This window comes from Pseudopodoces humilis, chromosome 5 (assembly GCF_049639895.1).
Source record: "Pseudopodoces humilis isolate 2021_Gansu_Grassland_sample_001 chromosome 5, ASM4963989v1, whole genome shotgun sequence".
In the NCBI taxonomy this organism is placed as follows: domain Eukaryota; kingdom Metazoa; phylum Chordata; class Aves; order Passeriformes; family Paridae; genus Pseudopodoces; species Pseudopodoces humilis.
In genome coordinates, this window is record NC_142204.1 from 1030346 (window position 1) to 1052027 (window position 21682).

General features: G+C 43.4%; 1 protein-coding gene across 3 annotated transcripts in view; it reads left to right on the plus strand.

The window, feature by feature from the left end:
* Positions 1 to 20787, plus strand: part of ADIPOR2 (adiponectin receptor 2) — a 44406-nt gene extending 23619 nt beyond the window's left edge. For all 3 annotated transcript variants that reach the window (XM_014259344.2, XM_005530549.3, XM_014259345.2), the window contains exons 3-8: positions 11206 to 11325; positions 13123 to 13294; positions 13724 to 13910; positions 14945 to 15132; positions 16342 to 16535; positions 18170 to 20787. In XM_014259344.2, coding sequence (XP_014114819.1) covers positions 11206 to 11325; positions 13123 to 13294; positions 13724 to 13910; positions 14945 to 15132; positions 16342 to 16535; positions 18170 to 18301 — 993 coding nt within the window. In that variant the 3' untranslated portion in view covers positions 18302 to 20787. The remainder of the gene's footprint in view (positions 1 to 11205; positions 11326 to 13122; positions 13295 to 13723; positions 13911 to 14944; positions 15133 to 16341; positions 16536 to 18169) is intronic.
* The last annotated feature ends 895 nt before the right edge of the window (positions 20788 to 21682 follow it).

A 21682-nucleotide genomic window follows, 5' to 3' on the forward strand; every position in this document is an offset into this window, starting at 1 on the left:
GTAAGGGAAACACCCAGAGTCTTTTTCCATCTTGTGGAAGGTTGTGAAGCCTGTGTTTGAGGTGCAAAGTCTTGGCCAAGGCTGGTTAGGAAAAGAAAAGTTGAGCTGTGCTAGCAGATATTTTGAATTTACATGTTGGTGTGTTTGGGGTCATCTGCTTTGAAGGCCATTGTCATTCTTGTCTCTGACTTTCCTGGTTGAATAATGAGAGTTACCTGTAGCCTGTGGATGAAATACCCAAAGTAAAAGTCCATAACTGCTTGTGTGCTTTAATTCTTTCTGTACATTTGCATGGCTAAACAGAAATTATCTGGATGAAGCAGTGTTAAATTCTAACATTTTGGCAGTGAAATGGTTGAAATACTTTCATTTTCTCTTTCAGGCATTCGTAACACATGTTGTCTTTTTGATTTTTTTGCTTTCATCCATACAACAAAAGTTAGTGTTTTTTTTGTTTTGGCTCACTACAAATGTTTGGCTTTCTTGTGTTTGATTTCTTTTCTCCTTCCTGGTCTTCTAAAGTGCTGTCACAGAAATTTGTTTTTGCCATTTGGGCCTTGCTGTTACATCTTAATCTGCATCACTTTCTCTGCCATATATGGCCTCCTGCTTTTTAAACTTTTTTTTTTTCCGTTCTTTTATTCCTGTCCTCTGTGATTTCTTGGGTTTGTTAGTATGATGTCTTTAGATTGTTTTTTCTCTTAAAAGGCTGAATAATTGATGCTTCTAATGGATGATCCTGAAACACGTTGTTGTCAAAAGTACCAACATTGGCTTGCCAAATGGCCTTTATTATGTGATATTCTGCAGTGTTGCAAATAATCTGGAAAAAACATTATGCTGTACATCCTTCTCTGCCTGGTGTAAGCCCCAGCACAGCTGCTGCTCAAATGTCAGCTCAGATTCACTCTTCTGCTGTGCTGTTCATTCTGGCTCTCAGCAGAGACACCTATTAGTTCATTAGCACCACTTAAAAGTTCCAAAGCCTGATTTTCCTCTGCTCTGGAAGGGGTTTGTGTTTAGGAAACAGTCATACAAGGATATTGTTCTTGGCTAGGTGGCAACAGTGCTCAGGCACTCAGGCTAAACATAAGTTTATAAAAGCTCTCAGTAGTGCCCACTCCATTAGTGTTGTTGTGCTCAAGCAGCCACGCTGCAGTTGATGGTAACAGTGCTGGATGAGGGTTGTGTGGTGTGTTGGTGGTAGATCCACCATCATCATTTAGTATGCTTTTAAATGCTTTGACTTAGGAAAAGCTTTTAGCATAATAAATATGTATTCTAAAATGTAATGTGCCTAGGACTTGTGGTATTAGTGGAAAAATATCTGTATTTTTATCCTGTGATAATATGGCATTGTTTATTTTCTCAGTGCCTCCTATTACCCTGCAGCTCTTTAATTATATAAAATCTTCTCCAAACTCTCCTATACATGATTCCTTTCCCTACTTTTATATCCACTTCCTGCTCCACTTGTAGAAGTAAGCAGTCAGAGCTCTTAAGAGGTAGTAGTTGATGAATTTTTTATGAATTATTTTAATAGTCTTTTCTAAGAAGGAAGGCATGGAAGCATGTCATTATGTTGTTCAGAATTAATTTCCATCTTCCTCACAGCTTGCATTGCATAATATGTACTTCTAATTTTGATGGGCCAAAATATTGGTTCTCATAAGCAATACAGCATCTTTTTGCTAAGAAAATGAAGATGGTATTAAGAAATAAGCTTTACTCTTAAAAGTTTTTTTTCTGAGTCTCTTGACCCTGACATCAGTAACCTACCTGGGAGGTTGCATAGCTGTGAGCTAAAAATTAAAGATCCTACTTTATGTAAATTGTGGCATTCAGTAGATCCATGTAGCAAAGAATTACTAGCCATATTAAACATGCTTATTCAAAATAATAATAATAATAATGACACAGCTGCATCATTCTGCCAGTGCTGTTAATCTGCCAATTTTATCACGATTCCTATGAGAAGATACAGATCCTATAACATCAATATCCTTTTTGTACCCAAACCTCTTAGTCTGTGTTTTATTCTGTAACCCTCTGTTCTCTCCTAGAGTGCAACTATGTCCATAGATTATCCCCTCTTCCCAGTACCAGTTTCAAGGACTAGATGCACATCTTGCTGTCTTTAAACATGAAATTAGTGTAGTGGCAGGTGAGTGCTGAGCCTTTTGTGATGTGGACAAACAGTGACCAGTTGTCTGCATGATAAGCACTTGATGATGACAAAAGGATCAAGTGAGCTGCAGATTTCTCGTTCCTTCAGCTGTTTAAACCTCTTTTTCTTGTTTACACTAGGTGCTGGTAAGGCATTTTTCAGCAGGTGCTTCCCCCCTGTAGCATCCTGGATTGCCTTGCCTTTGGGACAGCGTCCTTTCTCCTGTCCCAGAGTTTCTGTGTCTTAACTGCCTTTGTAATTCCAGCAGTGATAGTTCCTAAACAAATCTCTCCTACTGTGACTTTGTTAAGCTGACACAATCCAGTGCATGTGACTTCTTACCATGTGCTCAGTGGGCTCTTTATGCAGCCCCAAACCCTGTGCTTGACTCTTTCCTTTTGTACTTTAACCTGTCAGTGACAGGAGGTAAACAAAAAAGCCATTTTCTTTGCCTTTGTTCCAATCGTGGCTTTTCCGCGTGCTGGGATGATGATTCCTTTCATCACCAAAATGTGCCGCTAAGGTGGAGACATGTTTTTTTGAGGTGTTTGATAAACTACACTAAGATTCTGGGAGGAGGTTTGTGTAGCCCTCAAGTCCTCTGAATGGGCACAAGAAATTTGGGTAAATACTCCTCTGGATTGCTTCTCAGGGAGTTGGGGCTTTGAAAGGAGAACTTAAGTTGACCTCTTACAAATTTCATGATGTCTCCATGTACCTACAGGAGTCTTTATAGACATAAATACCCAAGAGACTTGAAGGAGGAAGGCAGAAGGATGGAACAGAATTTCAGGTAGAAAAGAGAATTTTTAGAGTAATTAAAGGTGAGCAAATGACTCAAGGCTTTTAAATTGAATCATAGAACTCACTCAAAGCCTTTTCTGTTACAGAAGTATTTATGAATTACCTACAAAAGCAGACTACAGACTGCAGAAGGATGCATGTAAATAAATTGAATTGTCTACTTGACTTTCTGGTGCATGCCAGCTGGGTGAAAAAGACAGGTGAAGTCTTGAAGGTCAAAGGGAGACATTTGAGTCTTAAGAATAGTCTTTCTGGAGCCAATATTTGTAAATTCATTGTGTGAAATTTCATCCTTTGTAGATCTACTTGCATGTTTCAAACAGTTTAGCTTTCTTTTCAGTTTGGCATTTTTCTGTTGGAATTATGATTGAAATCTTGGCATTTGCCTTCTCCCTCCATTTCATTGCAGGTTTTGTTGGTAGAGTGTGAATGGAAGAGGCCTGGCAAGTTTGGGGTCAAGTTTGAGGTCCCACATTTCCTTTTGTTTTAAAGCTGATTGTGTTCAAATGTTGATGTTCTGTAGATTTCTTTATCACCTCTTCATTTCTTCCATTTCTGCAACTCTTGGGAAGAAATGTTCTTTCTTTGAAAGCATGTGGGTTGACATTTTGCTTCAGATCAAAAGATCTTAACATCTGCATTTCTCCTTCACTTGCTGTTCTAAGAACTGGAAGTAATGTGAATTTTACTCAGACTGCTAGTCACTGAAGTAAGTGCTTGAATATAGTAATTTATTTTTTTGTACAGAAAAGCATTTTTGGATACAGAGAGCAGAATATCTCCAAGTATTCCCACTTAGTCTGAAGACAATGGGACACATTTGTGGAGATGGTTTCCAGGCTCCACAGTCCTGAGCTGCTCAGATGCTGAGCCTCCCTCACTGGCAGCTGATGTGCTGGGTTATGAACAGACTCTCAGAGCTTGAAAATCTGCAGAAAGGGCAAATTGGTGCTCCAGTCAGCCCTGCATACCCAGAAGGCTGGCAGCACGTAGGAATGGCCATTCTCTTGTCTGCTGTGTGCCAGGAAACGCTCACTGCAGTACCAAGGAACTTGTCCTGGGTGATGGCTGCTGCCTTGCAGCTGGATTCAGCTGTGTTTTATTACTGTGGAGTGTTTCTGTGCTTTGGGAGGGGAGGTGCTGGTGCTGGGAGTTTGCTGCCTGCCAGCAGGTTTTGTAACCATTGCTTGCTGCGCTCTGTGTTGAAATTAGGAGAGGGAGGGAGTAGTTCTGTTTATCATTCACTGGCACAACAGTTTCCCTGGACAGGGGTTAGATTCCATGGGTTTTGCCTTTGTTCTCCTGGAGATCCTATCTGCCTGATTTGGGCAGCAGTGGGGGGGGGGGGGGGGGGGTGTTGACCTTTTACAGTGATATAAGAGAAAAAAATAGTGTTGTACTGGTGGGTTAACTTGCATCTTCCTCCAACTGTTTCAGATTGATTGACTCTGCTGTTAAGTTCAGCAGTACACTTTCAATCTCTCTCTGTTTATTTTTGTAACAGAGCATTTCTTTTTCCATAAGCCCAGCATGCTTGTTTTCTTTTTCTGCTGTCAGGATTAACAATGGCAGAGGAGCCAAAATAGGCACATGAGACTTTTCTGCAGTAGAAAGAAATTTCTCCAGGCTCACTCCCCCAAAATGCTGCTGAGCACATGTGGGCATTGAGGCCTTGGGCCCTCGTCAGATCCTGGGCATTGACAGAAAATCAGTAGCTGCTGCTGCTGCTGCTTCTCAGAGATTCTCCAGACCCTTTCCATCTGAAGATATTGGACAAGGGAGCTAGTTCTAATCAGAGTGTTCTAGCAAGGCTGCTGAAACCAAAATGTGACTTTGTCCTAGGACTACTTGCTGAATGAGTTTTCAATGTTAGTGCTTGTTTTTAATGAGTGCCAGCAAGCAGTCACCCATGACCAGTTGTGTAAAGCTGTTTTCAAGTGCTATATTAAATGGACTGGATCTTTTATAAGAAGGTGACCTACAAAGGAAAACCACTAAACTCCAGGAACCTCCAAGTACTTGACATTTTGACCAACAGGCCTAAAGGCTTTTTGGCACTGTGCTAATGAAAGACCTTTTTTGGTCCAGTGACAGCAAAGGCAGCTTTGCACACCCTGCTTGGAGGGTGGATGTAGTCAGCCTTTTGGAAACTGTGGTGTTGCTGTGTTTACCAGCTTGTCAGGGAGAATGTGAATGCTAAAGGACAAAGCTGTTACCTTAAAATAACTTGGTATGTGCAGAAATTAGGGGAAGTCAGGGAAAGTTTTATGGTGCTGTTCATTTCCAGTTAATTTTTTATAACCCAAAAAATAGAAGTTGATGAAATTCTGGAAAATGTGCAACAGGCTTTTAGGAGAAATGGCATGGCAGCACTTATTGCTGCTTCCCCCTTACAAAAGGCTGGCTGATAAAAGGTCAGCTGACAGAATGGACACAGAGGAGTTGCTGCTGAAAAAAACCAATCTGGCCAGCTGAAAGGGATGTTACAGAACCGCGATTAGAAAAATAACATTTTTATATTACAGCCTTGAACGTATCTTGGCCATTATGCTGAAAGCTCTCGAATTACTGAATCTGGCACGCTGCCCCAAGGAACATAAAATGACTTGAATGTCATGTTAAGCACTATTAATCATTCATCTGATGAGATCAAGATAAACAAGAGCAAAAACTCCGAGTCATGTCTAGACTTTGTGACTTCAGTTTAATGTGGAGGATAACAGTGGTATTGTAAATGCAGCAACATATGTTTTGTAACTTGAGTTTTAAGAAGAAAACTGTAAGTACCATGTCATATAATATACCATGACTCAGTGTTAATCAAGACATTTGGGTTTTGTGAGCTATCTTGCCTGTGTCCCTACCAAGGCACAGAGTTTTGTCAGGGCACTCACTGATCAAGAAGAGAGTGGGGGAGTGTCTGTCAGCAGCTGAAAGAAGCAAGAATATTGGAACAGATTCAGACTGCATCATGCTTTGAAAATTCCCATGGTGGTAGGTTTAGGGCACTGGTGACATCTTGGTGGTGAATTGGCAGCACAGACGGTTGAACTTTGAGACATGGGAGTTCATTAACTCCAGAGCTTAATACTACATCAAGGTATGTGCATGGTCAGTTAGGCTCCTGGGTAACTGAGTAATGACTCTGTCTGGAAAGAAACTCTAATGCAGAAGGCTCGTGCCCTTTCTGGGGTTTAGGAGAGTTTTATTACCCTTGCTAGTTGTGTCCTGGTTTCGACTGGCACAGCTCATTTTCTCCCTAGAAGCTGGTACAGGTCTGTGGTTTGATTTAGGGTGAGAATAGCACTGATAACACACTGAGTTTTTAATTGTGGCTGAGCAGTGCTTACCCTGAGTGAAGGGGTTTTCAGAATCTCTGCCAGTGAGGAGGGGCACAAGAGGCTGGGAGGGAGCGTGGCCAGGGCAGCTGTCCCAAAGTGGCCACAGGGATATTCCAGACCATGGATCCCAGTACATGAACTGGGGGGAGCTGGCTGGGAGCTGCTGCTCTCTGCTGGGAGACAGGCTGGGTGTTGGTCAGCTGGGGGTAAGGAGAAGATGACCACTTTTTAGAGTAAAAAAAGTGGTTCCATTCAGATTTCATTTATCTTTTAGTTTGCACACTCAAATTAGCAACATTGATGACACTTTCTGAAGTGATGAACCAGAACTTGTTTGTCACTTGTGCAAGCAGCAGTCATGTGCAAACCCTGAAGCTTTCTAGAAATCTTTAAACTGACATCAAGAAAATACAGACCTCGAGAAAATAAACTTTGCATGAAGTCCATTGAACATAACTTAGTCAAAAGTGAGAAAAATGTTTCGGGAATCTTTTTCTGCAATTATGACTTGACTTCTGACAGGCTTTTCCATAGTAAGGACATTATTAAACAGTGTGTCTGTTAACAGGTTTGAGAGTGATAGTATAGAAACTGTTAGTCTGAGTGAGAAGGATAAGCTGTTGCAGTAGACAAGAGAAGTATATTGCATTTACTAGAGCAGGTTTTACTTCACTTTTCTCTGTAACAGGATCTTTGGCTATGTGATCTGACATTTTTGGACTGCATTCAAACAAGAAATTCTTGTACTAAATGTAAACCTTTTTTTACCTTTTGTGCCATTGCTATAAAAGTGAAATTTTACTGTTAATGATCAGCACTGTGCAATTGAGCTCTTGGGTTTCTCGCTCTTTGTTTGCTCTGGTGCTCTAAGTCTTGGGTTTGGTATTAAAGCTTTTTGATCCCTACCAAAATATGCTCTGGAATTCTTGTTTTGGTGATGATCTGTCCCTGGAAGTGTGTTGCCTGGTTCTCTGTACAAAGTGATATAATTAAGTCTGATTTCTACCTTTTCTTTTACATTCTTGTCTGCCACTGTTATCACAAAAGAAGCTGTAATGCTTCACAAAATAGAGTGAGTATGGATAAACCAGTAAAGCTGGTTCCTCTGGATATTTTCACTTGTCCTTCAGATTTATTTTATTCTCTGGTACTGTTACTCAGCTCAGCTTGTGTTTATACATCTGCTGGATAATTTCCATCTCATAGGTACCTGTACTGGTTTCTAACAGCTTTAATACTTTGTGAATTTGCAAAGGGAGTAGGATTGAAATTGGAACAATTGCTTGGCATTTCCATAGAATTAAGTGTCCAGACCTTTTAGAGTGTAAGTATCCAGAGTCATGATTCTTGATTTATGTGAAACGCTGATTGTAGGCTTTGCTGCACGTGTTCAGCAGGAGAGTGACAACTGCTGATTGTAACAAGTTTGCGTGGTACAAACCAGGGGGTTTATCTAAAGTTGCTCTAAGATGCTCTGGAGACTTCACAGAATTATTTAGTCAAATCTGAGATGCTTTGAAAGAAGTTGAGTAAATTAGATGATGTAAAAACATCTGAAACATCAGCCTAGTGAAAATCCCTTCGGCCTATGGGCTAGAAACTACAAAGGCAAAAGTAACTCTTGAAGCACTTAATTCAGGATATACCACAGCTCATTAAAAGTGGGAGTATCAGAGTTTTCTTCTGGACTCTCATTTCTTGCACAGACTTAGGCAAGTGATATTATTTACTCAATATGTTTCTAATTTCAAAATGTGATCCTGTGGGCAGGACTTAGGAATAGTTGGAAACGCATCCTTAAAGAATGTGCTTGCTTATGTTGTTATGGTCTAGAATTACTCGTGAATTTCTGATACAGTCAGCTGACGAGGAGAAAATACACAAGGAGCTAGTCACAGTGGAAATGTTACAATACACCTAAGCAGAAGAGTGGTATTCTTTCCTTTCAGTCATTGCCTGAAGGACTGAAAGTCAACAGACTCCTTCAGATTTCCAAGTGAAAACTGGTGTTGGTGTTGCCCTGTAGATTTCTGGCTTTCAACAAGCACAGTTTACTGTTCTTCCCAAAGAGACTTTGGGAAGGAGTCAAGGGAGGATGGGTGTTCCAGAACAGGCCTCCTTTTGCCTCCTTAGTAAGAAAAGGACTAAGAAGTTGAGCTTTAGTTTTCTTCCCTTGAATGCTAATTTTGCAGTTTAATGGCAGGAAGGAGATAGTAAAATCAATTCCATTTTTTGGCAGTAATCTGGACTGTGTATATGATATGAATTCCTTTTATCACCAAAAGAAGCTCAGTAATGATTTGTTTGTAGGCACATGGCCAAAATGCAAAGATTTTGGACTAGCTCAGAAATAGCTGTGCTCTTCAAGCTTTACAGTCTGTTCAAATTTAAGCCTTCCCATCATTCTAGAAACTGGGAGTATGTGCAGAGGGGGAAATGAACATTTTTTGGCATTGAGTCACTGGGCAGACTGCAATGAATACAGGCTTTGATTCCATAAGGGACCTTTTTTCCCTTCAGTCCACCCAGTTGTGTAAATTGAGGGTTACTAAGTTGTTCACCCCTTTTGAGCTGGTTATTGTGTGCTGCTGGGGGAGGGAATTCTGGAGTAGCTAAAAGGCACAGCAGTGCTGCTTCTGTCAAATGCACTGGAACTTAAAGGCCAGCCTTGCTTTTCCATAAGGCATGCTCTGGGAAACCAAAAGCTGCTTTGGCTTCTAAATTGTGCAGGCTATCATGAGCATCTTCTCCATGCCTCCATGGCAGGGCACTTAGACTAGTTGATCTTTAAAGCTGCCTCCTAACCCAGCTCATTCTGTGTTTCTATGACCTTGAGTTAATTATTTATGATATTGAAAACTGAGAGTCCTGGAGAGCTCCATTAGTAGCAAAAGGCAGTCAAATTGACAGTGTGGAGAAGTAATGTCAGTGAATGTTGTTGAGTCAGAATGAAACCAAATTGGCTTTTTATTCCTGTGCCTAACAGGAATTATGCCTATTTTAGAAGGATATTAAACCTATTTGCATCTTTCTGTTGCCTGGTGCCTTTCTGAATAGCACTAATGGGCTAAGCTAGGCAGAGTGAGTGTATTTAATGCTGCCTTTTTCTGCTGGAGAATCTGCTTAGAGCTGGTCAATATATCAGTCATTGCTGTAAAATACAAGATATTGTTCAGAGGAGTTGTTCACTGGAATGATAAATGAAGGTGAATAGACACAAGTACAAGGGACATGGGTTTAAAAGAATTGGTTTAGGCAATCAAGTTTTCCTGGACAATTGTGAGGTCATTCATAAAACTTGAAGGATGTGTACTGTGTATTACATACCAGAAATTGCATTCTGGGTAAGCAAAATTGGGTCAAGAACTGGGATGGGACCTCTTTGAAAGATGAATCTTCAGTGACTACTGCAAGGCTTGGGTACAAAACAGGTATGAACATGTAATTTCTCTATCAAAACTCCAAAAAGCATTGAAGGCTCTGGATAGCTCACTGTAGGCTGGAAGATGTCTCCTTTTATTTATTCAAAAATGAGAATTTTAAGCAGCTTTTTGAGTTTACTTGACAGAAGTAGTTAATAAGGCTTGACACCAAGGAGAGAGCTGTGATGTGGGACAAATGCACAGCCAGCTCCCATCCCTGGTGTGAAAGTTCAGGGCATTAATCTGAACATTACTGACAAGAATTTGTAGATAAAGTGAGGTTATATACTCTATTCTCAGTCATTTGGATGATATTATTGATACATCATCTAGATTTTTAAGTTGTTAACCATGGTATGGGAATAGGAGGGGGAAAAGTGTTGTGGGATATCTGGAGGAGGCCAGTCTCAATCAGTGCTGGCTGTGGGGCTCTCTTGGCGTGGCCATGGGGTGCATGGCAGCTCTCTGCATTAAGTCTGAAAGGTGCAAAAAGCTCCTTCTCTCCTTCCCAGCTTCCTCCAGTTTGTTTATCTTGGAAGCTGAAGTGTTGATTGGAGTCTCTGATGGGCCATGAGCATGGTGGGAAGCAAACAGGAATGCAGAACTTCCATGGCCCCCTGCTTTTCTCCTCCATGGGAAGCTAGAGTGAATCAAAATATGCAGATGATGTGATAAGTCATGACAGAGCAGAGAACTAGCAAAATGTTCCTGTAAAGTTATTAATGATGTGTACCAGCCTGATATCCCAGCTCAGAGGATTATTTTAATTTTCCTTTTTGTAATTCTCTTGGTACATCCTGAGGATATGGATGTTTCTCTTTGTTTGAACTTTGCTTAAAACTCTGATCCCTGTTAGTGCTTTTCTTTGATAACTTGCCTTTGTCTAACTGGCAGAAGTTTCATGGTAGTTTCTGAAATACCTTGAAAAATCAAATGAATGAGTTAATTCCGGTACTGGATTAGAAGCTGAACAGAAGTGTCAGTTAAACAGAATAGATTTTCAGATTTGGACTGCAAATTGAGGTAAAACATTTCTAACAAGGTAAAGGGATTCCTCTCCTTGGCTTACCTTTTATTACCCTGAAATACCAGATCCATTATAGGGGCATTAACACCGGCACGGTGACATTGAAACACAAAATAGGGAGTAATCCTTCCCTAGAGGTGGGAAGGCTGCAAGCCTCAGACTCCATATCTGGGATTTAATGAAGCGTGACTTAGAGGAGCACTGCTGGCTCCCAAACCTGCTGGAAACATATGCAGAATGGATCAGACATGTGAGTTGTTCTCAGGTACCTAAGAATGTAATCATTTTTTTGCTTGTTCTTCTGAATTCTTTTCTCAGTGCCGTGCAAGGAGAGACTTCTTTATTTGCCAAGACCTCAGTTCATAGTTTTGTATGGAAAACAACATCGCCTTCCTCTGTTCATCTTTCTACAAAGTATTTTCTCTTTTTTTTTTTCCCCTCCAGTGTTCTGAGGATAATAAACACAATGATGAACCACCTCAAGAGGATGAAGGCTTTATGGGAATGTCACCCCTTCTACAAGCCCACCATGCTATGGAGAGAATGGAAGAATTCGTGTGTAAGGTAAGGACAGGTGGAAACTGCTGAAGTAATTTCTTTTTTTAGGAAGCTCCAGTGGACAGCAGGCTGTACTTGGAGCAACTGCACTGCTAATGTGAGGGAGAGGAGGTTCTCACTCCCCCAAATGGGCATCTTGTGTTCTAAGCAGCAATGCTGCACTTCCTCAGCACCTGTCTGTCATACAGGATTAAATTGCAGAGCGTGGAACAATAGGGATTCACAACTGAGACTCCAGAGCTGATCATGCAACTCAGGTGTGTCCCTTGAGAAACACCTGTGAGTACAAAGCAGAACAAAAGCCTTCTGGTTCAAGGCACTTTGACTTACAAGGTCATTTGACCAGATTTCTTCAGATTTGCAAATATTTTGCTTTTCCAGCACCGTTTACATCTGTTGTAGAATAAGCTTTGTCCCTGACTTGAAAGCAGTGCCGTATTGAAACCATACCTAAGTAAATCTATTGTAGATTTTGTAATTGTTGACCTTGGCTCAATTTTTGCTACTTTTTAGAGCCACTGGGCTGTGTCAGTCTCTGGCCCTCCTTTCTGAGAGGAATGCTGCCCCTTTATACAGTGGTTCCTGCTGGTTTTGTGAACTACTTTACAGAGGGACCCTAGTTACTTGGTGGTCTTTTGTGTGTGGGTCATTTTGTTTTTTTGTTTTTGTTGGTTATTTTTTTTTTACTCTGTATCTTTGCCGCTTTTAAAATGTTTTATAGGATGTATTGTGTAAAAAGAATTACCTCCTTCTGTTTCTACCTCAATTCACATTTTTTGTTCATGAACTAAACCAGTTATTTTCTTGTTTAATGTACTTAAGAACCCAGTCTTTAACTGGGCTGGTTATTCTGGATAGCTTTGTTTTGCTTCCACGCATGAGTGTGGAGAATTGATTTAAAAACCCTGGGCTCTTGTTGTTGAAACTGAAATAAGAATGTAGCTTTTTTAAACTTAGTGTTTCAGGAACCTTCAGCCTTGCTCCTGTAACTCTAGCCAGCCAGCAAGTCCACGGAGCCCTGCAGAAACAGCCCCGGTACATAAAGCAGTTCCCTGCTCCCCCTGTCCTTGGTGGTGCTGCCAAACTGAAGCCTCCCTGTGCCTTGTGTCACTGAAGCAGTGCTGGGAACATCTGTGCACACTCATTTCCTCTGGAGCCAGCTGCAAGAACAGCTCTGTGCACAAACCCCCTCTCTCCCTTTCAAGAAGAAATCGCATGGAATTGAGAGTCCTGAGTGTTGCCTTAACTGCTGTGTCACAATTTGGTTGTGAGCTTGGGAGCGTCTTTTGCCCAACCTGAATAAGGGGTTGGACTCTTCTTGCTGGGCTCTCACCCTTTCACACTCTCTGACCCCTCTTAGTGCTAATGGATAGCTGCCTTTGCTAGCCTCCCCAGGTGCTAGCAGACAGTCAGGGTGAAGGAACAGGCTTATTTATGTATTTATTGGAGACAGCTAGGTGTAGGCTTCTTCAGTGAAATGGAAAAGATGGTCTGTGAAAGAACAGAACATGGAAGCAAATTAAATGTTTTCTCTCCATCAGCAGTAAAGATGCCCAATAGCCTTCCTGTCCAATGGAATGCTGAAGTATTTCCTTCTCTGATGGTGCAGCTCGTTTTGAGCTGGGAACAGCGACTTTAGCATGATATTTTGAGATATTTCCCCAGAGATATTCCATCAGCTCTCTTCTCTTTACTGTACTCACAGGTTAACTCCAGCACTGTCACTAAAACAGGTTTTCTGACTATTTCCATGCACTGATGGAGCTCTTTCCCTGTGTTTCACGAAACTCTTTGAACCCCTAGGTGTGGGAGGGCCGATGGAGAGTCATTCCCCACGACGTTCTGCCCGACTGGCTGAAGGACAATGACTACCTGCTGCATGGACACAGACCACCCATGCCTTCCTTCAGGGCTTGTTTCAAGAGCATCTTCAGAATACACACAGAGACTGGCAACATCTGGACACATCTCCTAGGTACTCTCAGCTTGCTTTAATCTGATCCTAAATCTCATCCAACGGTTTTGTTGCTCTCAAAGAAAAGAGAGCGAGATAGAAGGGGCTGTTGGGTTGTCACTAGGAACCTGCTAAATCAGCAGCTTGGTATCCCTCTCCTAGTTTTATCCCATCACAGATGGATGGGACTTGATCAATTATGGCATGCCATACAAACCCATGCATGAAACATTTCCTAATTGTTAATGAAATACTGTTAGATCCTTCTTTTCCCAAGTGTGTAGAGGTGTTAATTGGGATTGCATTTCTTGCCACAGGAACACGCTTAAGTTGCATCTTTTCTGAGTGGTTTCAACTTGTGAGAGCCTTGAAGGGGAGTGGTGATGCTTGCAGAACGAAAAGCTTTCAGTATACATGGACTTGACAGCTCTCTGCCTTGCTGTCTTGCAGGATGCGTGTTCTTCCTTTGTCTGGGAATCTTCTACATGTTCCGGCCAAACATGTCCTTCGTAGCACCTGTGCAGGAGAAAGTGGTCGTTGGGCTGTTCTTCCTGGGAGCCATCCTCTGCCTCTCCTTCTCATGGCTCTTCCACACAGTTTATTGCCACTCAGAAGGTGTTTCCCGGCTCTTCTCCAAGTAAGTGCCTAGAGAACAGGGCAGGCCAAATAGGAAACAGGTGGGAAAACAGGCCTGGGGTTTGTGCCTGGAGCCCCAGTGTGGGAGTTGTTAATTTCATGACTGCATGTACTTTGGAACAGAGTTGAGCAGAGATTTAATGCAGCTTCTTCTAATTATAGTTTGTTTCAGCATGAGTTTTTGTGCTGTCATTTGAGTCTTAAAACTCCATCATTTTCTGCTGTTTGGCAGGCATGTGCTTGCATCTTGCTGCTGTAAGTAATATGCCTTGAGCTTACTTGCAGGACTTTGAATTTTTAGTGCAACCATTACTTCTTGTCATTTCAGCTGCTCTGACTAACTTTGAACCTTAAACTTATGTAAGACAGTTCCACAGTGTGTATCAAGAGTCTTGGTCTTTTGGTTGTACTGCACGCTCTCTTTTTGGCTGGCTGCTGAATATCTGGTATTTCCTAAGGCTATTCAACCTAGGATTCTGTAATCTGCAAGACCACCTCTAAGTAGCCCAGCAGTTAAAATCTCCATCTGAAAAATTAACTCCATCCACTTTTGCAGGAGTATTTTGTCAGGGTGTGGTAAAAAGCAGGGGCTGTGGATTTCCTTTTTCACACTGGCATGGTTGAAAAATTGCAGCGTTATTCCACTGTGGTCACTGAAGCTGATGCCCAGCTAACTCACACTTGTCAGATACTGAAGTGTTTGCCTTGGCTGTGTTCTCAGAACATACTGTGTGCCCTGTCTTTAGAGGGCTCTTGCACTGCTTTTTTCCTCATCTGAAGCTAAAATGTGAGCTTTCCTCAGAAAGCTTTAGTCTAAAGGCTGCTGAAGGTATTGCTGGTGCCTGTCTCAAAAATGGCCTTCCTGGCTGTCTGTCAAGGTATTCCATTGCTGTAGGTGGAAGAGCTGCCATCAGGCCCTTAGCTGCAATTGTGAGAGTAATTTAGTTGCAGTGAGAAGTAGACTAAAGAGTGTGTGGGTGTGAGGATTTCCAAAGGTTCACACTTCTTATGACTCTGATTTTTGATTTTTTCTAGGCTGGATTATTCTGGCATTGCACTCCTCATAATGGGCAGCTTTGTACCATGGCTGTACTACTCCTTCTATTGCAACCCTCAGCCTTGCTTCATCTACTTGATTGTGATTTGTGTCCTGGGCATTGCAGCCATAATTGTCTCACAATGGGACATGTTTGCCACCCCTGAATACCGGGGTGTAAGGGCAGGTAAGACCTGAACTTAACTGTTTTGCTTCTTGACTGCCTTTCCTGCTTCCTACTTGCCACTTGGAGAAAGCACCTTGGGAAGACTTTAGAGAACTTAATTTTATAGACTTAATATTCTTGAATTGGGAGCTTGATGGGTTTTCTTTCAGCATTTATTGTACCCAGCTGAATGCACAGATAAGGGCTGGTGCAAGTCCTTTAAAGGTGCATTCCTGAAATGGACAGTAACACGTGCAGTAGGAAAGGTGGTGCAAAGGATTTCTAGCTGCATCTAGCAACTTTGCTTTCTCAAAAAACAACTGACTGCTTGGTGTGTGTATGTGTACTTGTAGCGCTTGTGCTTTTTTTATAACATTAGCAAATCATTGAATGATTGAATTAATCTGAATGATTTGCCTGGATAAAACACAGATTTGAGATAAAGACTGTTTTTCTCTCCACATCATCAAAAGAACAAAGCCAGATTTGGTTTCACATTTTGAGGTAGGAAGAAAGAGAGCTTTAGGGGGCAGCTATGGAATGTGCACACAGCTGGGTTGAATAGTAATATTTCTTATTTCTTAACCTGCACGTGCTGTCTACAATAAATCTAGATTTCCTGGACAGGTTTGGGTACCTTCAGAGCGTTCAGCTTGCCAAACTTAAAATCTCTGTGTGGGACATGAATATTCCCCCTCCCCATGCCCACTGTTTTTACAAGTTTTCTGTCCTTGCTGCTAAAATCCAAACAAGTAAACAGTGTTCTCTTATATGGCAGATCAGATGAGCACAGATGCTGCTTTTCTGTTTCCTAGGGGTGCTTGTGCAGAACATGATAAACAATCTCTTTGTTGTGTCTCCTTGTCTTGCTCTTGAGCGGCTGTGCTGGAGTGAGGCTCGGTCTGTGTGGTCTCAGTTCCCTCTACAGGCTGAGAGCAGGAACTGGCCTCACCTACACTGGAGCTGGCAGGCACAATCAGTAAATGAAACATTCCAGCTATCTGCTGGGACATAGAGCTGAGTAGCTTCTGGTCTGTGAAGGAAGTTTGTGCATTCTTTAGCTTCCTTTCCAATAAATCTCTTCTGGGGACCTGCAGCTTCAGGAGCTGTCACCTCTCTGCCGCTTTGGCAAATACTGAGTTTTCCTTCCGTAGCTTTTGTGTTTTCATTGTCTCCCTTTGCCACCACTGCCTTCAAACCTGACTCTCCCGCATTTTCTTTACCTCCCAGGAGTATTTCTAGGTCTGGGTCTTAGTGGGGTAATTCCCACTCTGCACTTTGTCATCTCTGAGGGGCTCCTGAAAGCAGCCACAATGGGGCAGATAGGCTGGCTGGCACTCATGGCATGCCTGTACATCACTGGTGCTGCACTATATGCTGCCCGCATCCCGGAGAGATTCTTCCCTGGCAAGTGTGACATCTGGGTGAGTCTACTGAGTGACTGGATGAGGAGACCAAGTTGAAAGCTGGTTCCCCTTGAGCCTGAGGGATGTTGTGTCAATGTTTTCCTATTGCAAGTATCACACTGCTGCACCACAAGCAATAGGTCTTCAGGGGCCGAACGGCTCTGGGCTCTCTGAGCCTGGCTTAGCTGGTGCCTCTCTTCCCAAGTTGGCACAGCCTGCCTGGTCTGAGGTAACTGCTGGTGTGTAGATTCACCTCAGTACATTTCTGGATAGCTTTAACAGATGGGTGAGGAACTGCAGACATTTTTGTGTGTGTGTGTGCGCGTTGAGGATCCTGCAAAGACACATCTTTACCTTCTGTGCAGAGCAGTACGTGGTTATTGATGTTCAGTGTGTTCTTCCCCATGTCTGGCTCCTCGTCTTGCATAGCCAGTGAAAATGCTGGACAGAGATGGTAGGCTTAGGGGGGATCTCTGGCCCAGAAGAAGGGATAGTAGGCTGAGTGATTGGGTGGGTGGGGGAAACTCAGTATGAGGGAAAGAATCATGAAGACTGGAGGAGAAATACCTGAGGAAGATGTAAGGAAAGGAGCTGGGTGGAGCAAGAGTAGAGATGAGGGGAAGTGGACTTTTGGAAGGCCACTGTACTTGCAGTACAATTTAAGACCCCAAAAGAAGACCAGAAGTGAGGCTGAGGCCTGGGCTGTTTGAGCAGCTTGTGCTCAGCACCAGTTTGCTTGGGTTGTTTGTTACTATAATGAGCTAAGCTTCAAAAGCACTGGTGTGCCACCAACTGTTTTCCAAGCTTCCCATGAAGCCTGCAAATCCACATTTGTAGGAATATTTCAGGAGCATTATCCATATTGGTGTGGCTTCCCTCAGACAAGGGCATGCTTTGTCATGTAGCTCCCTCACAGTTTCATTCTGCTCTACTCTGGTCAGTGACATCCTGGGCATTTATTCAGAACATCCAGTTGGTTCTAGGTTTTAATAGAATACCACATTTTTCTGTTCTGTTTCTCTGTGGTAGAGAAATAAAATACCAGCATGCAGAATCCACTTGGTAAAACTTTTGCCTGTGACCAGAGCAGAGTTTGTAGCTGTTGCTTGTGTGAGAGGACCCTTTTTGTCCGTGAACCACCAGCGTGTCTTGTGGAGGAACTGGTTTTAAAAGTGTCCTGCTTAAGCCTTTTGCCTAAGGTTCTGAAACAAAATCTGAAAAACCCCTTTGCAAAGATGAGTTACAGCAGTTTTGTGGCACATTTTTTGGTGGACCCCCTTTGCAAAGATGAGTTACAGCAGTTTTGTGGCACATTTTTTGGTGGACCCCCTTTGCAAAGATGAGTTACAGCAGTTTTGTGGCACATTTTTTGGTGGACCCCCTTTGCAAAGATGAGTTACAGCAGTTTTGTGGCACATTTTTTGGTGGACCAGCTGGTTCAGATGACTCTGAAGGGAAGGGGGGGACGCGTGTGTGTGCAGAGAATTGGATTATTTTGCTAAAATAGCAGAGGGGTGGGCTTTAACACAGCCTGGAGAGCTCTGCAGCTGTGGCACTGTGAGGCACTGTGAGGCACTGTGTTACTGTGTACTTCAGCTGCATGGGGGCTCGGGGGGCAGCAGGGCTCAAACCGAGGTGTTTCCTTCCCGCAGTTCCACTCCCACCAGCTGTTCCACGTGTTCGTCGTGGCCGGCGCTTTCGTGCACTTCCACGGGGTCTCCAACCTGCAGGAATTCCGCTTCACGGTGGGAGGGGGCTGCACAGAGGAGGAGGGGATGCAGTAGGAGCAGCCTTCGGCCCCAGATCAGAACCAAAAGAGAGCCGCCGGCATGGGTGAAGCGTCCAGGCTTAGCAAAAGGAATACCTAAGAAGAATCCAAGTTTCAGCTGATGAGGCGTGGAGCTTCATGGGGATTCTGACTAACCAAGATAAATTCTATACCTCAAGCAATGGAATAAATCAATTTGAAGACCAGGAAATTCTGAAAACCTAATTTATTCTTGGGATCTACAGATTGAGCTACAGAGGACCCTTTCCAAATCGGCTTCTGTTCAATGCCATATTTATTTGTAGAATTGGGGAGGGATAGCTTAGCAGTTTCCTTTTTTTTAAAAAAAAAGAAAAAAAAAAGTCAAGGTTAAATTTATATCCTCTTGGAGGGTTTGGGCGTTGATTTTAGATGCTGTTTTGGGAGAAAAACAAATTGTAAATAAGATTTCTAACTTTCTGTTTAAATAAAATTTATATAAATGTTTTAAACAATGGGTGGGGGGAAAAGGGTTTTTGTAAAGAATGCAACATGCAAGTACCACACACTGTTTCAATTTTGCACAAAATAAACAATTGCAGGAGGACCAGGTAAAATTCCCAGGAGTGAAGCACGCCGGGCCTGTAGATTTTCCTGGTGGCCAGCGTGCCCTGGGCAAGGTGGGGTTGTGGCCAGCACCTGGAGGAGGTTCAGGACATGTACATGAGGGCTGTGAAGGCTGGATCAATCACAGTGTGAGCAAATGGATCTGCCCAGGTAACTGGAAAGGTGCAGCTGCTGCATTCCCAGCCCGTGTGCAGGGGGAGGTTTGGGATGATGGATCCTGCAGTGAAATGGCAAACAGTCCAACTCCATCAGTGCCTGCCTACACCCAGAGGCCCCCAGGAGAGGATGGTTGCCATTTGCTTCCTTTGCTCTGAGGGATGATGGTAACAGACTGGTCAGAAGAGCGTTGAGCACGTCAGGGGAAACAGAGGTGGGGTTCAGAGGGGCTGGAAAGAGGAAGCTGTGTGCTCCAGGACTCAGAGTTAGCAGGCACTGCACACCTCAGGCACATGACCATCCTGTGTGTCAGGCTCCACATGCCAAGGCAGTTTGCAGGTTTCTCTTTTAGAAGGAATAGATCCCTAACCAGCCCAATGCAGTTCCTTTTATTTTATTTTACTTTATTTTGTTTTTTTCTGTCCTTGGGTCTGCTTTCCATCTGTGCTTTAGCAGTGGGACTGCTGGTATTTCTTAAGCCTAAACCTGAGAGTTCAGCTGGATTGCTGTGGAGCAGACACACCTCCTATATAAAGGGAGGCAAATACCCTTCTCCTGTGTAATGGATGTAGCTTGAGCTTTGGAGCCCAGTCAGAACCAGACTGAAGGAGAATCATTGGAGTCAGAAGGTGAAACTTGAACATTTTGTTTGTTATGGCACAGGTATTGCTTGGAGGCTTTAGCTGGAAATTCAGAGCAATTGCCTCTCTCACAGATGAGTTAAACAGCTCATAGCATGCAGTGTTTCACAGGGAAGGAAGGTAAAGGGTTGTTGGTTGTTGTGTGGGGTGGTTTTGTTTTTTTTTTTAGATTCCCTCAAGTTTCAGTTTGCATTCTTTGAGAGAAGAGATGGATTGCAAAGATCTTCCCATAGCCTGGATGTCACAGTGTGTTTTGGGGAGTTGCTTTGTCTGATGGAGTCAGGTAGGAGATGATCCCCTCCTAAAGCTGAGTGGGCATTAAGGCTTCAGCCCTGGAGTGGAGTAAAGCCTGTGAGAGCAAGGTCAGCTGCAGAGTTCCCAGTAGGATCCCGATATTGGGTGCCTGCAGGGCTGGAAGTTGATCCCAGGTCTGTGGCAGTGAAGTGAAGGAAGGGCAGTATCACCTTGGGCGTAAGGGCTGGCAGCACTGGCGTCCCAGCCGAGGCTGGGGAGGTGCCTGGAGGCAGCGTGCTGTGTGTGAGCTGTGTGTGCATATCAGAAGCAGAGCTGGCTGGAAGGTGCTTTGGGATACCTCTGAACAGTACCAGCAGAAGCAGCAGCCTCCATCCTGGATCATCCCACGTTCACTCCTCCAAGGGTGATTGTAACCTGGTCCTGCGCAGCACAGAGCTATTACAAAAACACAGTACTCCACCTGCTATTCTTAACCCAGTCAGTCTCTCTGTTCAAGAAGTTTGTGTGTTCCAATAAAAACAACCTAGCTGTGCACTTTTCTGTAGCTTTTGCTGAGAACTCTTCCCAGGTTGGCACCTGAATGCCTTACTCTCAGCAGTCAGAGGCTTGCTTGCTCTGTGTGCAGGTTATTGCCATAGAATAGTTAGGACCTACAGCTTCTTTCCTTCCCCATTAAATAGTGGCCTTGTTCAGTATATTTCTTTTTAACAATTGCTTACTGTTGGAAGCAATGAAGCACATTCTGGGGTTTTGATGGCTGGGGACTCTGGTGATGGTTCCATATAAGATGGGATCTTATTACTTGCTGTATTCTTAACTTCTGCTAATAAAAGAACCAAATTGATTTTGTCTGGTCCGGGTCTTTCTGCGCTGTGTGGGCAGGAGGGGACAAGGGTGCAAAGCACGAGAGCTGGAGGGAAGAAAGGGTCGTTGCTGGAGACTGGTGGTTGTGGGCAAAATTTTAGGTGAGTTGAGATAAAGAAAAGACTGTCAGGAGGTTTGGATTTCAATTCCTGATGGGCAGGAAGCGCCTCCCATCCTGTGTGAAGGATTGATCTCCCACTGTGCAGGGGCTGGCACAAGTGGGCTTTGACTGGGCAGGGAGAGGGGCTGGTGGTGGCCAGGACAGCCTGTGCCCAGTGAGGTCTTCTGCTGTTCCTTGGCTCTCAGGTGACATCTGGGAATTGCCTGGAAGGGGAACAGCTAATGCTGCTCTGGGGCTGTGGGTGTCCCCAGCCCAGCTGTGCTTTTGGTCAGTTCCTTCACTCCAGGTCAGCGTTCTGCAGTGACTTGTGAGAGAGAGCTCCTGCTGATCACCTCGACAGCTCCATGGATGTCTCAGGATGGGCTGTTATTACCATTATTACTACTTTTATTTTAATGAAAAGCAAATTCAAGAAACGTGGAGGATGTTTGGATCAGATTTCATGCAAGTTACACTAAAAGTAGCTGCCACATTTGAATGTGAATTGGGTTTATTCTGTTTCCAGTGCTGCTGTCAAGGTGAGTGTCTGGGGCTATTGCCTAACTTTCTCTCGAGCTGGAGATAAATGAAGTACATGATCAGGATGGAGGCACTGACTGGTTTAGTTGAAGCTGTTAAAGGCAAAATTGAGTTCTTCCTCCCTTTCTCTTTTTTTTTTACCCTTGCCTGGCATCAAAGCACTGTGTTTGAACCAAGCCCTCCTGCTGCACAGTGCTGCTGTATCTGCCTGGAATGCCCCAGCTGAGATTCTCCA